At 36.6% G+C, this 19304-nt stretch overlaps 1 protein-coding gene across 1 annotated transcript in view; it reads left to right on the top strand.

The window, feature by feature from the left end:
- Window positions 1-19304, top strand: part of LOC134538038 (ovarian-specific serine/threonine-protein kinase Lok-like) — a 37342-nt gene that overhangs the window by 3788 nt on the left and 14250 nt on the right. Inside the window, exons 2-5 of the mRNA XM_063379011.1 lie at window positions 3203-3460; window positions 7717-7844; window positions 10921-11013; window positions 17282-17485. Of these exons, the coding sequence (XP_063235081.1) occupies window positions 3203-3460; window positions 7717-7844; window positions 10921-11013; window positions 17282-17485 (683 nt within the window). The remainder of the gene's footprint in view (window positions 1-3202; window positions 3461-7716; window positions 7845-10920; window positions 11014-17281; window positions 17486-19304) is intronic.

The following is a 19304-nucleotide window of genomic DNA, read 5'->3' on the forward strand; positions in this document are numbered from 1 at the left end:
GTAAAGTTATACAGAGTGAGTCTGAATTCAACCGACAAAAACTTCAGCTGCAGGTTTGTCACGAAAAAATAATTTTTTCGCTGTCGTAAAATTATTTTGTTGGAATAATTGGGGGGTGAACACCTTTATTTTACACGTATTGTTACCAATTATTTCAATGAAATAATTAATTTTATAACAAAATTTGTAGCGGTCGTAGAACTTCATTCAGTTAAACATAATCCAGATGCTCAGTGTTCAATCCTAAATACGTTCTCTATGACTTATAATGATAAAAAAGGGTTTTCAGCTCAAATTTCAAAGACGTATACCAGCTTTGGTAAGCACTTTATACCGTAAGTCGAACACATGTTTTAAACTTATTTGGTCGTGATAAACCTGCAGCCGAATTATGTCTTATTCAGACCCGGGTCTGACTACACATACACGAGAAAGTATTTGCACGTGCCTTTAAAGTCATATCTATTTAAAAATAAAATATAAATAGTAATCATTCATCAAAATTCGTGGTTTGAAATAAAATATATCTTCTACATTTAATACTGTAGCTATCCTTAGGCCTATTACTATTACTGAATGAAAGTGACAAACTTTCCATGACGACACAAATCTAAGAATGCATTGAAAAATGGGAATTTAAGTATCCATAATAATCGTGTAGACAGTTTGTACGATATCTTATTTCGTTCTTGTTTACATTAGGATTTTAGTATGGAAAATATTTTAAAATTATTCTATGTATTTTTCACTTCTATTTCGTCACAAAAACCTTTTTTCAAATGCATTTTTTTTATTTACAGTTTTTTTTAAACATATATAGCTAAGCTTTTTGTTAATTCACGCAGCTTGCTTAGAAATAGCCTCACTTTAATCTGAGTACTTTACTTCCATACCTCACTTTAATTTGAGTACTTTACTTCCATAGCTCACTAAATTACACTGAACATTCGTATTGGAAAATAATAATTAGCCTATGCATAAAAGGGTGAGTGTTCAGCATCAAACTGAAATCACAATTATTGCACGTTGCGACGAACGGGACCACTTTTTTTCGTAACCAATCACATGCTACACATTCGTGACGTCAGCGCGACATAATTGGCGAACGCGACAGACTTCCCAAGTAGAAATATTTTTAAGTTTTCATTTGCGAAAGTAACGTCAGATGGGACCTTTTTGTGTAACGCACAGATATTTGAGATTTCAAATCTATCTGCACCTGTAGACCCGCCCGATAAAGGCTCAGATACAACCAACATTGTACTTAGTTCTTAGTTCTACTCTTTTCTTGTCCCTTCCCCTAATGAATTACACTTTGCGGGAGTGCCCCCCCCCCTTTCCCCCCCCCCCCTCCCGCACGGTCTGTCCAAAAAAATTAAGACCGTTTTCGTTTTAAAAATCAGGAAAATTATATTCCTACAAAATTTTTACATGGCATTGTTCGTACGTGTCTACGCGGTTTTTATACGTAATCCCCGGCAATACCAACTCACTTCTTGAGTCAAACCAAATTCAAATTCAAAAGTTTTTATTTTGCTTTGTTACACATTTGCATTTACATGACAGTGTGGCATGCCAGCACCAGGTGCTCTTTTGCCAAAATTACAGTTATTAGTTAAGGTTACACATTACAAACACAACAATATTTACAGAGAATTACAGAAGTTTTACAGGTATGATGCAAAGGAAATTTTAAAAACCTTTGTAACTTGTCTGGGGCTGTCGGCCCTGGGGAACAAGGTTCTCAACTCCTTTGTCATAATAATCTCCCGTCGCGGTTCGCAGCCTGCTTGACACCCCTTCCTGGACTTCCTCGTCCGTCGAGAAGCGTTTCCCGCCCAAACGTTGCTTTAAGTGAAGGAACAGACGGGAAACCACTATGCTATGGTATCCCTCTGTATTTTATTAGTATCATGAACTGCAGGAAGAGACAATGATCATCTGGCATTGCAGCTAGTGTGTGTAAATAGTTTATTGTATGTTATCTAATATTATTGTATTTCTTGGCTTCGCCGCCATATGCAATCTCTTTCCGCAATAAAATAACTTATGAAAACGAAAACTAAACGGGAACCACTAGGCATCAGGTCAGGGCTGTATGCCGAATGGCTAAGGACATCCCACATAAAATATTGCAGGAGCGCGGATAGTTACAGTTATAAGCACTCACACAACACAAAACTAGCACAGCGGCCTGGCTACAACAAACATAAACTTAACCCCAATACTTTTTTTGTTATGTTTGTTTTAGCTTTGAAAAAATTATTATTATGTAGTTAAGAGTGTATATAATATAAGGGAAAAAATTGGTACCAACAGAATAAAATCAATTCTAGCAGAATAATTGTAAAATTAAATGCAGAAATAATTTATTTGTTTCCTTCGTAGTTTGAGCTGCGATGTTTATAGCTTAACTCCATCGTGCGAACATAATAAGCAAAATAAATAATATCCGGCACATTTTCTTTATTTATTAAATAAAGTTCTCTAATGACTACATAGTATGACGTACTTAATATTAATACCGGACTTGGGTAAAATTCTATAGTAGTATATGATTGTAGCTAGTCAGGTTGTATTGCATGAAGTTCAACTGCCATGCAAAAAAACTGTGTTCTACTTGTGAAAAGCTTACGTTGATTGTTGCCAGGACTTAAGGTGGCCACCTGGTTAAGGGTAGCCAACAGCGTGCAGAGCTCCGGGTGTCAACACACCATTTAAAAAACATTTAATATTTCAGAAAAGTGTCTGATTAAGAATAGCATTTAAGAGCCCTTGCACTCGTCTACACAAGTTTCATTTCATGGAAATATTTTAACACAGTATTGTAAGTGGTAGGTATTGGGAAGTGTACTGAGCTTTTATATTTAATATTTCATCATAAAAATTTAGGGTCACTTTTCAAAATCCTATAAAGGCATATTACCGAAGACTGTCCTTGGGAATGTAAAAACCATGCTCTGCTACCAATGAAACACTTACCTTTCATATAAACAAGTTTATAATGGGTTTACATGCATTTGTAAATGTAGTATAAACTTTCTTGGTATGCTGAGTGGGGAAGGTGCATAAAGGCGAAGAGGCTTGTGATGCGCGAGCCAGTGTCACCCTTAGAACCCCCCGTGCTTTTTAGAGCTCGTGCGCCTGGCCAGGTGGCCCGCTACAGAATTGTTTCCAATTAAATCTGTACCATGCCTTGCAGCACTCAAGGGCAAGAGCTATGTGGTGGGCAAGGACCCTGGCTGCGACGTGGTCATCTCGAAGGCACAGGCGCCCTCCGGCGACGACTACGCCAATCTGAACAAGCAGCACTTCAAGATCAAGAGGAAAGATGGCGAGTCGTTCTTGAAGGACCTGAGCAGTGCGCGCACGTACGTGAACGGCAAGGAGCTCTTCTTCAACGAGAAAGTCAAGCTGAAGCACAACGACGTGATCTCGGTGCTCAGACCACACTTCAAAGGTAAGTGTAAAGGAGGGCGGAACCTAAGATTAACTGAATTCCAATTGCTCGCGTAACTTACGATTTCTTATGCTGTTTTTAAAAGTGAGTGGTAAGTTAGGGTACGTCTTTTTCATAAATAAAATAATCGCTGAAATTCGTTCTGGTTGACGTGAACAATTCTTATAAATCTGGATGTCAGTTTTAAAAGTACAATGTAACAAACTAAAATAGGATAGATTTGCAAACAGTATAAAATATACACCGAGATTATTATATTCGAAATGCCATATATATAAATAGGGTAAAGGTTTATGCAAGCACCATCACAAAACATATCTTGTATATTTACAGGTCACTTCAAGTATAGGCAATTTTATCGAATGTTAGATTCTGGGTGACTTACCTTATTTAAGAGCAGATATTGAAAACATACATTAACCAATGGGAATAAAATAAAATAAATTTTGTGCAGAAAGTAGTAAAATCATGTTTGGAAAAGTATTCGATGTTAACAACTAATATCTAAGAATTCTGTGAAAAAAATACAATGTCAAGACATACGGCGAATTTGTACAATCGGAATTACAAGAAACGACGATTAGAACAAACAACAGCCTTTTACGATTCTAAAATGGTGCCACTCACCGGTGCCGAACAAACCAACTCTTCAGGGAGAGGAAGAAAGCTAAAATGGCGGACGTAACCAATCCTAGTACGAGTGCAAGCATCACCGACAGTAATCAGCCGTGTCCTAGTACAATGAAACTGCAATAGAAATACGCTGATAATGAAACTATAAATAAACATTTGATTGGAACAACTGTGTTTTTCGAGCTTCCCATTTACAGAACGTATTCATGTCATGTGTCGTATCCCAACACAGCCTAAACCAATTATTTTTAGATCACATCTATGTGATCATAAATAAAATTGAAGCTTGGTTGGATTAAGTCAGCGACATATGAAATATTTTAAATAAAAATCTCATATATAAATATTCGTACAAACTTTTGTCGTGACGTCTAATAAATCGATGAAAGCCGGCTGCACGCACGAAAAAGTGTCCCGTTACGCATATTGTTCCGTTACGCTGTATCCCGTTACGCTGTGTTCCGTTACTCTGTCGGCGAGTGCAGTAATAATAGGTTATGTTACAATTGACTAAAAAATTATGGTGATTCATATAATTGATGATAGATATTTGATTACAGTTTATTTATATGAAAACTTGTTCATAATTATATTTAATCTTTATAGCTAAACGCCAGTTTTTAAAATGAATTACAGGTCATCTAAACGTGAACTGTTTCGTCGACTGTTTATAAAGTGAAGTGAAAAGTAATGTGGTTTTCATTGCTTATTACAACAACAATTTCGACAATAAAGGTTAATTATTCTTGCATTTTAAAAATATGATTACTAGTATAATTTCAAGTATTTATTCTTTTTTTATTAAAATAAAAATGATTAAATTTTATTCATAAAAGTATGCAATCATTTCATCAATGTTTTGTTATGACGTCACGTTAAACTATCGTCCGTAAACCGACTTTACAGACAACCAATTTTTTTATTAGTAATTTGATCAGGAAACTGAAAATTTGTTCGAAGTAATATATAATAGTTCCTCCTGCCAGTAGCGGTGGAAAGGAGGGGGATATCTTCCCCCATTTCAAAGTTATTAAAAAATTATCAAAATATCAGTGTTGATGTGTGAGAAGCCACGTCGTCTACGGATTCTACTTTAGGCACATATATCAGAGTGTTAGTGTTTATAGTAAAGTATTTTTTAATATGAAAGTATATTTTTTTCAATTTTTAAAAAAATACCTCCCCCTATTAGAAAAAAAATCCTTAATCCATCACTACCTCCTACGACTGATAGCGGATTTAATATTGGGGTTCGCCACCTTGAATTATGACGTCACGGCCGTCATCTTGCATGGTGTTGAACGTGACCTTCAAAATTAGCCAAAATTCACACAAAATTTACTCAATTTGCCAAAATTGAACCATATCCACCAAAATGATAAAAAATTTCCCGTTTAATTTTCAATCAGGAAATTTTGTAATTCGAAAATTCCCATTTTCAAGACAAAATATCCCAATAAAGGTCCAAAAATACGAAATTGTAAATTCCTCAAAATGCTTTTCAGTTAAAAAAACACCCAAATATTCTAAAAGAGGCTTAAGTTTCCTTAAAAAATTTAACTCAAGTCTCTAAGGTTGACCTGCAACTTGTACAAGGCCGTCATCTTGGATTCCAAAACCTTAGTTTCTAGAGTGCTCAATAATTTTGAAATTCTTCATCTTGATTTCAATTAACAATCTGACATCTTTAATTTCTCGAATATTTTGAATAATAATTATATAATTTAAAAATGGCGGACGCCAAATTAATAAATGATTCCTGCACTCTAGTGGGCAAAATTAAAATTTTTTTGTCGGTAGTGTACTCTATCATACAAAACTAATATATCAGATCTAAATGGCCACCGCCAGCAAAGAAAAAAAAATGGCTGTCATAACATCATACTGACTGATGTAATATCTGCCTTGGCATTAGTGGTGAGAGGTCAGTGTGCTGGTGGTTTGAGTGAGGAAGGATCAGTCGTCATTTCTAATCAATCGTCCTCGCCGGGTTCTAACCCAGTATATTTTGATATTTTTCATTATTAAAATTATTAAATTCTTTTTTTATAAATTTTAAATTTTTTTTCACCTAAAATCGGATAAATTACGGATTTTCAAGATGGTGGCCTTAACGAAAAGTGCAACATTAGGGTATTAGAGTGCTTGGTTCCAAGATGGTTAAATTCAAGATGAAATTTGAGGTCAGAGTTCAAGGTCATGGTCAAGGTCAAGGTCAAAGGTCACCTGTCAAATAAATCAAATCGTATTTAAATAATTTTTGTGTAAATTAAAAAAAAAATTTCAATTTAAAATTTAATAATATTACGGATTTTCAAGATGGCGGAAAAATTTCAAAATGAATGAAGATTTTTTAATTAAATTTTTATTGATTAATTTTTTTATAATTTTTTCCCCGTTTTTCTAGCATTAAAAATATGGATTTTAAAGACAGCGGAAGATTTTCAAAATGGCGGAGCTTTACAAATTAAAAGTGATATTAGTGAAATTGTTTATTAATTAAAAATTTGTCCGGATTTTTGTTGAAAATTGTAGATTTTCAAGATGGCGACCGTAACGAAAATTGCAACGATGGTGGTAGAGGTCAATGTCAAGGTCAAAGCTTCCCTTCAGAAGCTTATTAGAGGCGTGCCCATGGGGAATTTAATCCTCAACGGGAACATTCAAGCCTCTGGCATTTTTGGGAAATAAAACGGGAAAATTTCCCTAAAATCGGGAATTTTTCTCTCTTAAAACCGAAAATTTTATTTTTCCAATTTTTGAGATCTTTTGACGGAATTTTTCCCAAAAAAAACTGGAAATTTTGGTTAATTTTTGACAAATCTTTTTCAATTTTTGGCAAATTTTGAAGGTCAAGATCAAAGGCCACCGTGACGTCACAATCCAATATTGAAGCCTGTGCCAGAACCATACTTACATACTACTTGTAACATTTTAGCATTCGGTATATGGCGTTTGGTAGGAGTAATTCGTGAATGGAATGGAAGTCACATGGAACGGAAATGAGTAAACACGGTGCTACCATCTGTGGCGGATTGGCGCCAATATAGTAGTAACTGTTTAATGAGTTTCAATAAGATTGCTGTATTTTAATAAAGTTCATTGTCAAAAATCAGATGCAAAGTCGGTGTTTTATTTTATTTTTTTTAAGTCTTTTTTCGCCTCTATCGGAGCCGTTTCATTATATTGTTTAAAATTTATGTCTGCAAATCGAATGATTAGATACTCGTAGCTGCTCCGGAAACGATTTCTAGCGGCGGGTGCGGAAACTACGTGTGATTCGCGTTCAGAAATGCAGTTGAAAACACAATTTGCGTATATTTGTTCGGCATTATTTTTAAGAATTCTGCTTTTAATTTAGTGTCCGAGTATGTATTATAAGTGCATTTGCAACATGAGAAGACATAAATTTGCTAATTACTAGTGATGTTTAATATGTTTATTTTTCATTTTAAATAAATTTCAATGCAAATCTTAAAATCCCGTTTCAAAGTAAGTAGTTAGTAAGCCAAGGAAATATATATGCTTACACACTCCAATCACAGGCCGACATTTTTAAAAGTGTCAACGAACGAATAATATAGTTTGTGCTGATTCTCACGGAAATGTTTCTCTTGTTCCAGTGTTCGTGTTTCTTGAAAGCAAGATACTGCAGGCGGATGACTTTCCAGAAGTTATAAAAAACAAGTACGTTATCTCGTACAGCTTGTCGGAGCGAAAGCCACGCATCACAAACATGGTGTTTGATAAGGTAGGCACACGCGTTCAGCTGTCACTGGCATAAGGTAATCATGTCGTAGGTTTCAATGGAAACAATGTTGCGTTTTTTGCATAACGTTAAAAATGCTTTTATGAATGGGTCGTTAGACAATGATGTAAAAACATCACTTACAAGTCTTAGTCCTAAATATATAATATTCAAATGTGTATATAACTATAATATATAAATGTTTTGCACTATGAAACCGTATTTTAAGGATAGTTTGCTTTCGTTTTTAATTTAACTAGTTCACCTTTTGTTTTCGGTTCTACCAATAGCCCGTTATACAATGTTGTATGTAGTGTCTGCCTGGAGAGACAGTTGTAAAAACTGGTTTGATGGCTTTTTTAATTTACAAATAAATAAAAAAGTAAAAAATATTATTATATTACCGTACGAAAACAAAATTATTGTGTGGAAAATCTCCGCTAGAGTTCCCGGAGCATTTCAGTGTGTGGGGGAGGGGGGAATACCAACATTTATTTGGTACCTTCTGTAGAGATATGCAACATAGTAGTTTCATTATTACCGCACAGGTACTAGTGCTCGAATTCCTGAATTTACTTTTCTGGTATACTTTTCTTCGGATATTTTTTTTTCTCGAATATCACAATCTTTGGGATACTAAAGATCTGATAGTACTTGTGATGTCTACTGGGTCCCATCAAAAACTCAAGATCACAGAGCGAAACGCGCAGGGCGAAATTATTTGCCAACTAAAAGCTGACTTAAAAATAAAAAAAAACTTGAATGCAAAAAAAATATTTACTCATTCCTTAAATAGTTAAGATGTTTTTACGCGTCCTTGTCCATTATTGTTTTGTTCTTCATGCTTTGTATTGCTATTTTTATTTTTTTTGTCGTGCACACCCTTGAAATCTCTACGAATGAGTGTGCATGTAACAAATTGTGAATTAATAAATATTATACAAACAAACGCATCAGGGCTTTGTCCTGTATCCACACAAAAATATATACAGATAAATCTTATAAATAAAAATGCAGGTTTGTGTGTTCGTCTTCTATGCGCTCACGCATCGTACATCCGATTGAGTTGAAACTTTGCACACTTGACCTTCGAAACAAGGGGAAGGTTGCTGTCTGGGTGATATTTCGATAAAACAAAGCCTTAAAGCATAATTTAATTATTATTTGTGAAATCTCCCCATTCCATCGTCGTAGCACAACTAACCACGAAAGAACGCGTTTGTATATATGACTTCAAACATTAAAAAAAAAAGAAGTTCCAGTTTTGTATTCCCATTTCATTCTCCTTATCGACTGAAACACAAGTTTTGGAAGTAGTTTTGAGCCCGCACACTGAACAGTACTTTTCATAATACATCACTAACATGGCTGCGTTGATTGTGAGAAGTATTGCATCAGTTATCGTCAGGCAAAAAAAAAAAAAAAACCGTGAAAATTAAAATCACTCTATTTTGGTAGACACATTACCAGAAATACTGTATCTCCTGCTCATTAATATAGAACATTTTTTTTAATAAATTACGTATTAAATATCTTCTACTATGCAATTAGACAAGCAGTTGGATTATCATTATAACTTTGAGTTTAAACCTCCCACCCCAGTTTTTTTTTTTTTTTTTTTTTTTTTGCTGGTAGTTACGGGCCAACCCCACAGATGCGTCAAATGTGCAAAGTTTCCACTGTACTGTAAAAGTCGCACTTCTGTATCTTCCTCCTTTTGGGTGGGGGGAAGACTACCATAATGGTAGAATTCCCCGTGGTCTCCTTGAAACAGAGAGAAAAGTACCACAATGGAAAACTACCCTAAGTTAAAAGGAGGAAAGGTGGAATTCTGCCATAATTACTTATACACTCAGAGTAGTGTATAGAATACTTCGGTAGTTAACGCTGTAATTTTCAGCAGTTTATAGATATAACTTCTGACGGTGACTTTCTGTAGTAAGAGTCCTTATTAATTCGGAAGATTGCGTACGAGAAGAAAAAAATATTTCCAAAAATTTCTTATGGGGAGCAGTACTGTATTCTTATAACCAAGACATGGTAAAATTCCCCTTGTAATTTTTCTTTATGGTAGTTTTCCATTATAGCACTTTTCCCAGGAGGAAAACTATCTTAAAGGAACAGTACCTTGTGTAATTCTACCATAATCAATACTTATAGTAAAACTGTTCGAGGCAAAATGTCGGTACATTAGATGAAATTATAAATAAATTATTTGAAATGACTATTTACATTATTGTGAAACCAAAAATACAGTTTTTAAAATTTTTGTTGTTCGAGTATCAATCAAAAACTACTTGACGGATTTTAATGAACTTTTTTTTATTAGAATGGTCTTTAACCAACTTAAAAACTGGGCTTCATATAATTATTACAGAATCCCACCCCTAAGGTGGATTAAAAGATGTAAATAAGGTTGTAAGATGGTTAATTATATCTCTGAAACTAATTAAGTTAAAGAAAATGTATTCAGTATGTACCAATTATTAACATATCAAAACATCCTACCAAAATAATAATATCCCCGAATTTAAATAAACGCATTAAATTATATTAGGTACCAATAATGAACATACGAAAACTACCAATATTTAACAATTTTTATATTTTGCGATATTCAACCCCTAAGGATTGAACAAGTGGTAAGTAAGATTTTAAGATTAATAATTATGTTCCGTATTTAATCAAGGGTAGTAAATGATCCTTGTTACCAATAATAACAATACAAAAACTATCAACCACAATTTTTATATTTTCCGAAATGCAACCCCTAAGGGGTGAAAAAGATAAAACTTTTTTTAAAGAATAATAATCATTTTTCCTATTTAATTTAAAAATTGTAAATTATTTTTGGTACCAATTATAAACATAAGAAAAATACTAACTACAATTGTACCATTTTGTGAAATTCAACCCCTAAGGTGAAACTGAGATAAATATACATAGATTGAAGATAATTAATAACATCTCGTAAGCTAACCAAACATAACAAAAGATACAAGGGACCAATAATAAACACACAAAAAAGTACCATCCACAATTTGATCATTTCGTGAAAATGAAATCCTCTTTGTTTCAGGAAACGTGCAAGCGCTTGGTCCTCAAGAAAATCGCGAACACTTACGCAGACAAGATTGCTGAAGAGATTGAAATGCTGCGCAAACTTCAACACGTGAGTGATTCAGAGTTTGATTTTCCTCGGTCATTGTATACAAATGATTAGGCCTATGTCAACGTATTTCATTTCAATATCCTAACCAAGGGCTGATATACCATAAATGTTAAGCATGGCTCCAAAGAAAACCTAGCTTCAACATGAACCAACTATAGTGCATCTTAACACGTCTGAACTAATGAAGCGTTAAACTTAGGCTAAAATTTTATTATTATAACTTCCCTAGTTATAATATATGTAAGACATATTATTTTATTCCGTTTGAGCTTTTTTCAGTTATGGATGAGAATAACTGATATAAATCTATTTCAAAATTATTGGTGCTATGCAGAAACCATCCACAATATATATTCAAACCTGATATAACTAGCCTCAAAAAATTATTTAGAACGCATATAGATGCTAACCAAAGAACAAAAGCTTATCACTGTAGTATTTTCAAGTATGATATTTCTATTCTCATTCATACAATAAATGTTAAAAAACAATGTGGTAGTAACAAATATTGTACACGACACTATTGGAAACTCAGGCCCGTTAACATGAGCGAGGTACGAGACACATTTTTACTGCGATCGTAGCGGCGTGAGCGAAATTTAAATTTGTGTGCGTATGTGCACAGGGAGTGCGTCGTTTGCCCTACAGGCGTTTGCCCTAAACAGATTTTCGAAGCATATTCTCGCATTCCTCATTCCAAACAGGCGTTTGCCCTAAAAGCGTTTGCCCTAAAGGTGTTTGTCCTAAAGTCGTTTGCCCTACATGCGTTTGCCCTACAGGCGTTTGCCCTACAGGCGTTTGCCCTAAAGGCATTTGCACAAAATGTTTGATAATCACATTCGGGACAAGCTCCGGCATTTGCCCTAAAGGCGTTTGCCCTAAAAGAAGTTTTTCGACAGTCATTTGCTCTACAGGCGTTTGCCCTATAGGCGTTTGCCCTAAAAGTTTGAGAATTTTCAATAATCCGAAAATTAATGCTTGCCGGCGTTTGCCCTAAAGTCGTTTGCCCTACATGCGTTTGCCCTACGAACCTTTTCAAAGATAGATGTCCTTACGTGTGTCGCCCCTGTTGACAAAGGTTGGAACCATTCTCCAAATGAGTACAAAGTACAAAATTCACAAATTAGATGGCAGCACATACAGTTTGCTTTCCCAACGTAGAAGTCTACGAATGCAGCTGGTAATTGAACCTTACAACAGATGGTGCGCCAATCTCAGTGACTGGATTGTATTTTTTAAATCATTTTTTAACAAAGAAGTTGATGTAATATTTTCCAAGGTGGGGGGGGGGGGGGGGTTAAACTAGCGAACGAATTAACTTAATTTAATATTTCTGCTGTATATAAAAACAAGTGTTAACAAAAGGAGCTTACAAATTTTTATTATCCTTACCTGCTGGAATTTTCACTTAAAGTCGTCCTAAAAACGATGACCCTAAAATAATTTAAGGCAGAGGATTATACATATGCATTTATAAAAACATTTTGAGTGTTTAAAAGTTACTGTTAAAATAGCCTGCGTGACCTTCATGACTATTTTCAATTTTTATATAACATGTGCCCAACTGAATCTGTCGTTTTATTAATATGTTTCTAGAATGCGGTGAAAATACTTCCATCGAGAGTGTGCATATTTTGCTAATTCGCCCAGACCATCTATAGCTTAACCCCTAATAAGTTTTATGGGAACAAGTGAAGTATAATAAATTACCTACACACAGACACAGCGAGGCTCTTTTCAGCGTAAATGTTACATGGCAGGACAAGATTCAAGAAAAGGTTTAGCTTGTGAGAAGAGTCCTTTCAAAAAAATGTCAGGTAGGAGCCCTGGTTCAATAATCAAGAAAGTCATTCGTAAAAAGATTCGACACGGCACAACTCGGCGTAAACTGGCTTGCCAAGAAGACAGTCGGTTGAAACTAAAACGGCGTGAACTCCAATCGACTAAACCAAATGTTGACTATGGATCCTCATCAGGGCAAGTTACTGATGTACAAGGGTGTGATCTTCGTGAAAATGAACTATTAAGTAAGTGTGAACATTACATCGCGTCACTACAAGTCACTTTGGAAGAAGGAAGGAATATTGTGGAACAAACAAATATGCATACAATCCCGCAAGGAAAGTCGTTCTGTGTGCGGTGGGCTACAGTCACATTATTATTATTGAGAAATACCATTACGTATTTTCATTATTTTATTTAGGGAATATAAGTGGAATCCACTATGGAAATATGGGAAACATTATGGATATATTTTTATATATATTATAATACGGATATAGCCTATTTTAAGAATCATGCCAACCAATGACTATTATCGGCCAACTCTTAAAACTGAACGTCAAAGTGATCTAACACAAACATTACAAACTAAATGCAAATTATGGAAAACCCAGAACAAAACGAACTGGAATACTTCTTCATTGTGTACTTCAGCTGTATGTTGTGTATACATTCCAGAATAAAATAGTATGAACAATATGTAGGAGTTAAACCGCATTAGTACTATTATGCTAATTAAGTAAATGTTTAACAGCTAGTATTCGCATTATTTACCTATATGCTCGTAATATTTTAAGTAATCATAGTGTAATGCGCGTCTGACAGTTGAAATTGAAATAAGCAAAGCCTCGGAAAAAAAGTTGAACCTTTTTCCAGCAATATTTTTGTTGAATCGCCAATACTGTTTTTTTTATTATACCATTTTTTTTTTGGTCGAAGACCTTACATCACCTAATGTTCCGAAATATTTTACAGAAAAAATATTCGATAACATTGAACTTAGGGCAGGGAACCATCTGCTGGTGAATTTAGGAAGTTCATACCACATGAATTCCCACCAAACCTCGATATAGGCTTACATAAGTGCCATCTAGCGACGGTTTTGTAAACTTTGCATTTAAAGGGAAAACATTTATTGAGGTATTGCTACCTGCGGAGAAAATATAAACTACAAGAACACCGTTTGAATCGATACATAATTGAAAAAACCTACATTACCCAAAATAACCTAAACTTCGTTTACCCTAAAGTCATTTGCCCTACAGGCGTTTGCCCTAAAGGCATTTGCCCTACAGGCGTTTGCCCTACAGGCATTTGCCCTAAAGGCGTTTGCACAAAATGTTTGATAATCCCATTCGGACCAAGTTCCGGCATTTGCCCTAAAGGCGTTTGCCCTAAAAGAAGTTTTTCGACAGTCGTTTGCCCTACAGGCATTTGCCTTACAGGTGTCTGCCCTAAAAGTTGGTGTGGTTTCGTTAATCCAAAATATAAGTGCTTGCCGGCGTTTGCCCTACAGTCGTTTGCACTAAACGGCATTTGCCCTAAAGTCGTTTGCCCTACAGGCATTTGCCCTACGTTTAGGGCAAACGCCTGTAGGGCAAACGATGTGTACCCTGTGCACAACTCATTTGCCACCTCTATGGATTGTCAGCTGGAATTCGGAAAGCCCTACACTTCATCAAATAATATTGTAGTAGAAGCCATAAAGAGTGTAAATAATTTGTAGCCAAAATTCCATACACACTTCTAATGCATTTGTTTATGATCCATTTAGGTATTATATAGCAATCAAAGTACTAACAACATTTTTTACATCGGTAGTTACAGCTTCTGCCGCCAGAATCGCTGGGCATCACTTGTCTCGCAGATTCTCGACGACTTTCCTTTATTAACATTAAACAATATTTGATATGCACAATAAGTTTTTGAAGTTATACTTCTTTAGGGGCGTTATGAAAAAAAATGGCGAGAGTGGATTTTCACGATGTGCGCGCACCATGCAACAAAAATTGATAGGATGAATAAAGCTACATACAAATAAAAATTATATATATATATATATATATATATGTGTGTGTGTGTGTGTGTGTGTGCTTTAAAATCATATAATTCAGAGATTGATATTGAATACTAGACTATTTAAAAACATTTATTTATTGTAAATATTAGTGATATATTGTGTTTATTAACGTTTTCAAGTGTTTTTATATAAGTGAGGTTATGTTCCCGTAAATATATTGTATACATAAATCATAAATGACTACATTATGGGTTTATAAATACGTAATTAAAACTGATAAATTAGAATAAAAAGTCCGCATATTTATTGATTTTCATTATCAACTAAAATTCATCTCGATTATTTTACAAACTGTAATAAATATTTTTATACACATGTTTACATTAATATTGAACACCGAATGTTTATTCTAATATTTTTTTTTTAATCTGATTGAATTCATAATTTACCAACCGTATTTATAATATCACTTCAGTCCTTTTATTATTTTTTGAAGTAATACTTCTTTACTGAGGGGGCAGCAATTTTTGAGCATTACGAAAATTCCGATCGCATGAGGGGAGTAGTCAGGTACGTGGTGGGGGAACCGGTAGAGGAGGAGAGTGCGTCAGCGGCGACGCCACTCCAACACATGCGCTAGCGGTCGAATGGGAAGACTGCAAGTAGAGGGGGGATAGGTACGTAGCGCAGCATGCTGTACGCTAGTTGTAACGGCCGCGGCCGGAAGGGGAGACGGCAGAAATGACGCAGCAGTGATGCTACGAAATTCTCGTGACGCTGTTATTGTTATTGTTTGTCTACTCCTCAGATTTCGAAACGGCTGACGATTGACGCTGCCATATTTCTTATATTTCATTTAAATAATCCACAATTGAGGTGGCATACGAAAAAAAAAGCACATTAGTCAAAAGTTGCTTTTGAGATATTAAGCCTTAAAGTTTTTAAACACTTATAACTCTTAAGATATAAATGATTTTTTTTTTCACAGAGTATTCTCACCAATATGACGTGTTGGAAAAAACCTTGGTCGGAAAAAGGGCACAAAGGCCTATGTGCCTTTTTTTCCGAATGCCACCTAAATTTATTTATTTGTGTGGAAAAGTGTTATTGATTTGTGCAATTGAGTTTATATTTATCATTAATTTTTATGTGGATAGTTTGATGGAAATGAAAATAATTTATCTCTAGCTATACCTTCAAAGCAAGAAGTTTCACGTCTGTCGTGCGTGGACAATTTTTGTACGTAAAATTACGTATAGGTAGAGGCATGCATTTTTCGCGAAAAGATCTGAACGCCTATTAGACTGCAACAAGGTATACCCGCTCTTGTGGTTTCTTCCTTGTGATTGGCGGCCGCCTGCAAGATAAGTCACCGACTTATTTGACCGAGCCAATCAGTACGCGTTTGCTTCCTCATTGAATCACTGTGATTGGTGTTATTACATTCGATATGTATACCTGGGAGAAACTCGCCCGATCTCGAAACACACAGACGGTGCTATAGTGTTTTAACTTTCATCTAGTCTCAAAATCTTTTCGCGAAATCTGCATGCCCCTACGTTAGAGACCCGTGAAATTCGCGGGTTCATTTCGTGTTATGCTAAAATTAAAATAATTATACCTAAGTTTTGCTTCTGTCATTGGTTCACTGTTAATCTGGAGGACTGAGGGCCAATTAGAGACCCTCACTCATAGAAGTGTCGAATCACAGGCCACCCAGTCGAGACGACTCACAAGTCAGCAGCCAATGAACAGTTGGCATTTGCCCGAGTGTGTAGAGGATATTTGAGTCTATCCTGGAGGTCATTGAACCCGCGAATTTTACGGGTCTCTACCCTACGTATAGGTAGGGACCGGAAAAATTCGCGGGTTCAATGACCTCTAGGATGAATTCCATAGTTCTACGTACACTCGGTCAAATGCCACCCACTCATTGGCTGCTGTCTTGTGAGACGTTCCAGCGTAGCAGCCTGTGATTCGATAAAGCTTTGGTTCGGGTGTTTCTCATTGGCCCAGAGTCATCCAGGTGAGTTGTGAGCCAATAGCAGAGGCAGCACTGAGGTATAACTATTTGTATTTTAGCCTGTCGCGAAATCAATTTGCGCATTTTTCCGGTCTCTACTTATAGGTAGGGACACCTGTATTTCGCGAATACATTTCGTGTCAAGGTATTTTACAAAACACTGTAGGCTTTTCTTGTAATTATTGAATGTGGTCGGTGACGGCTGTTTTCCCGCACTTGACGGGGCCAATGAGGACGTAGTTACCGTACTGCTGCACGCCCGCAATTCGCCAAACCTCCGAGGAAAAAAGATACAGTTATGTGTTGAAATAGCCTGACACGAGATGTATTCGCGAAGTACAGGTGTCCTTACGTATAGGTTGTACACGCACATTTGCGTCTGCGGTGGTTGGTCGGTTTCTGCACGACGCGTCACGAAGCCGGCGCGCGGTCTGTTGTTCCAGCCGTGTCTGATGTCCACGCTGGAGGTCCACAGCGCCGGGGGAGACGTGTTCCTGGTGCGGGAACACGCGGAGGGAGGCAGCCTGCTCGCCAGGATACGCCCCAGGAAGACCCTCGCCGACGACGACATGAAGCTGGTGTTCTACCAGACCACGCTGGCGGTGCAGTACCTGCACGACAATCACGTCGCCCACGGCAACTTGAAGGTACCGTGTCGCTTCGACAACCTTCCGTGAACCCGCGGGCACTTGCTAGCAAAGCCGTGACAGTAATTCTGCTTGCAATTTTCAAAATATTACCTACATAAAAAAAAAAAAAAAAGATTTGCCTGTCTATATGCCTATCACGAGCATCTGGGTGACCGAGGGGTCGCAGTGATGTGAGAGGTATGGGCCGTGTCGGTATTTACCAGGCCCACTGGGGGAAGGGGGGGGGGGCTGGCACTGGTGGTGTCCTGGGGTATTCGGCGGCTGGAGGCCTGCGGTGGCGTAGCATGTTGAGATGGGTCTCCTCAACCACTGTGCGAAGCCGTGGGTTTTCCAGAACCGTGCCGCGTCTGAATATCGTAAATATTCCAGGTCCATTGGGGCCCATGGCGGCTTCACTACCATGTAAAACAGATCCATCCCCTGGCTTATTCTGATACTACCTTTGAGGTGCAGGCACAGAACCACGGATGAGTGCAGCTAATAGATCTTGCGAAAACATGTCTATATGCCTGTATGTTTCTCTGAATTGCGTTTATACTTATAAATAGGGGCAGGCATTTTTCGCGAAAAGATTTGAATGCGTATTAGACTGCAACAAGGTATACCCGCACCTGTGGTTTCTTCCTTGTGATTGGCGTCCGTCTGTGAGAGCCGGCGTGTCTTTGTTTGACCGAGCCACTCAGGACTCGTTTGCTTCCGCACTGAATCACTGTGATTGGTGTTATTACAATCGACATGTACCTGACAGAAACTCACCCGATCACGAAACACAGACGATGCTATAGTGTTTTAACTTTCATCTTGTCTCGAAATCTTTTCGCGAAATCTGCATGCCCCTACTTATAACTTGTAGGTAGTGCATAATTAAAACGAAACTTTTTTGTGTGTAACACCTAAGCTCTCGGTACACGGCATTTGGTAGAGTAATTTCGTAGATGGAACGGAAATGCTGCCATCTGTGGCGTATGCCGTGGACCAAGGTTCACAAAGCCAAAGGGAATTATCAACAATGAATTTTAAGATGGGCAGTATTATGATAAAAATTCCTTGTCGAAAAACAGGCCCAAAGCCGGGGTTGCACTTTTTTCAAGTAATTTTTCAGTTTTATCGGAGCCATTTCGTTATATAGTTTAAAATTTCGGTTTGTAAATGGAATGATTCGATGGTAGCCGTAGCTGCTCCTGCAGTGAATTCTAGCGGCGGGTGCGGTAACCACGCGTGATTCGCGTCACGAAATATAGTTGAAAACACGAAATTATTTTTAATAATTCTGCGTTAAATTTCGTGTCCGAGTTTCGTACTATGAACGATTTTGCAACATGAGAACACACGATTTTGCTCGTTACCGAGGTTTAGACGTTGCACATCGCTGGCTGCACGCACGAAAAAGTGTCCCGTTACGCACATTGTCCCGTTACGCTGTGTCCCGTTACTCTCATTGTACGCTTGCGCCGCATCTATCTCTCTTCCACTCGATTGGAACAACCATCGATTTGACTTTTTCGAGGCACATTAAACTTTTACTTTTTTCCTTACTTTTACTTTTCCTATCATCGTCCTATCCTTAACAGAATAACACAGATTGGAATAAGTTAAATAGCTAACATGTATAAAAGTTATAGTTAAAATAATATCTTCGTTAAAGTAATAAAACACATTTGAATTAATGAGTGCAAATTAAAGTAAATTTATCAATTAAATTGTAGATTTCATTTCACTCCTTTGTATCCATACAAAATAGTGATAATTCAATAAAAATGATTCAATTTTATTCTAAAAAGTATGGAATCATTTCATCAATGTTTCGTTTTGACGT

This window comes from Bacillus rossius, chromosome 13, assembly GCF_032445375.1.
Source record: "Bacillus rossius redtenbacheri isolate Brsri chromosome 13, Brsri_v3, whole genome shotgun sequence".
In the NCBI taxonomy this organism is placed as follows: domain Eukaryota; kingdom Metazoa; phylum Arthropoda; class Insecta; order Phasmatodea; family Bacillidae; genus Bacillus; species Bacillus rossius.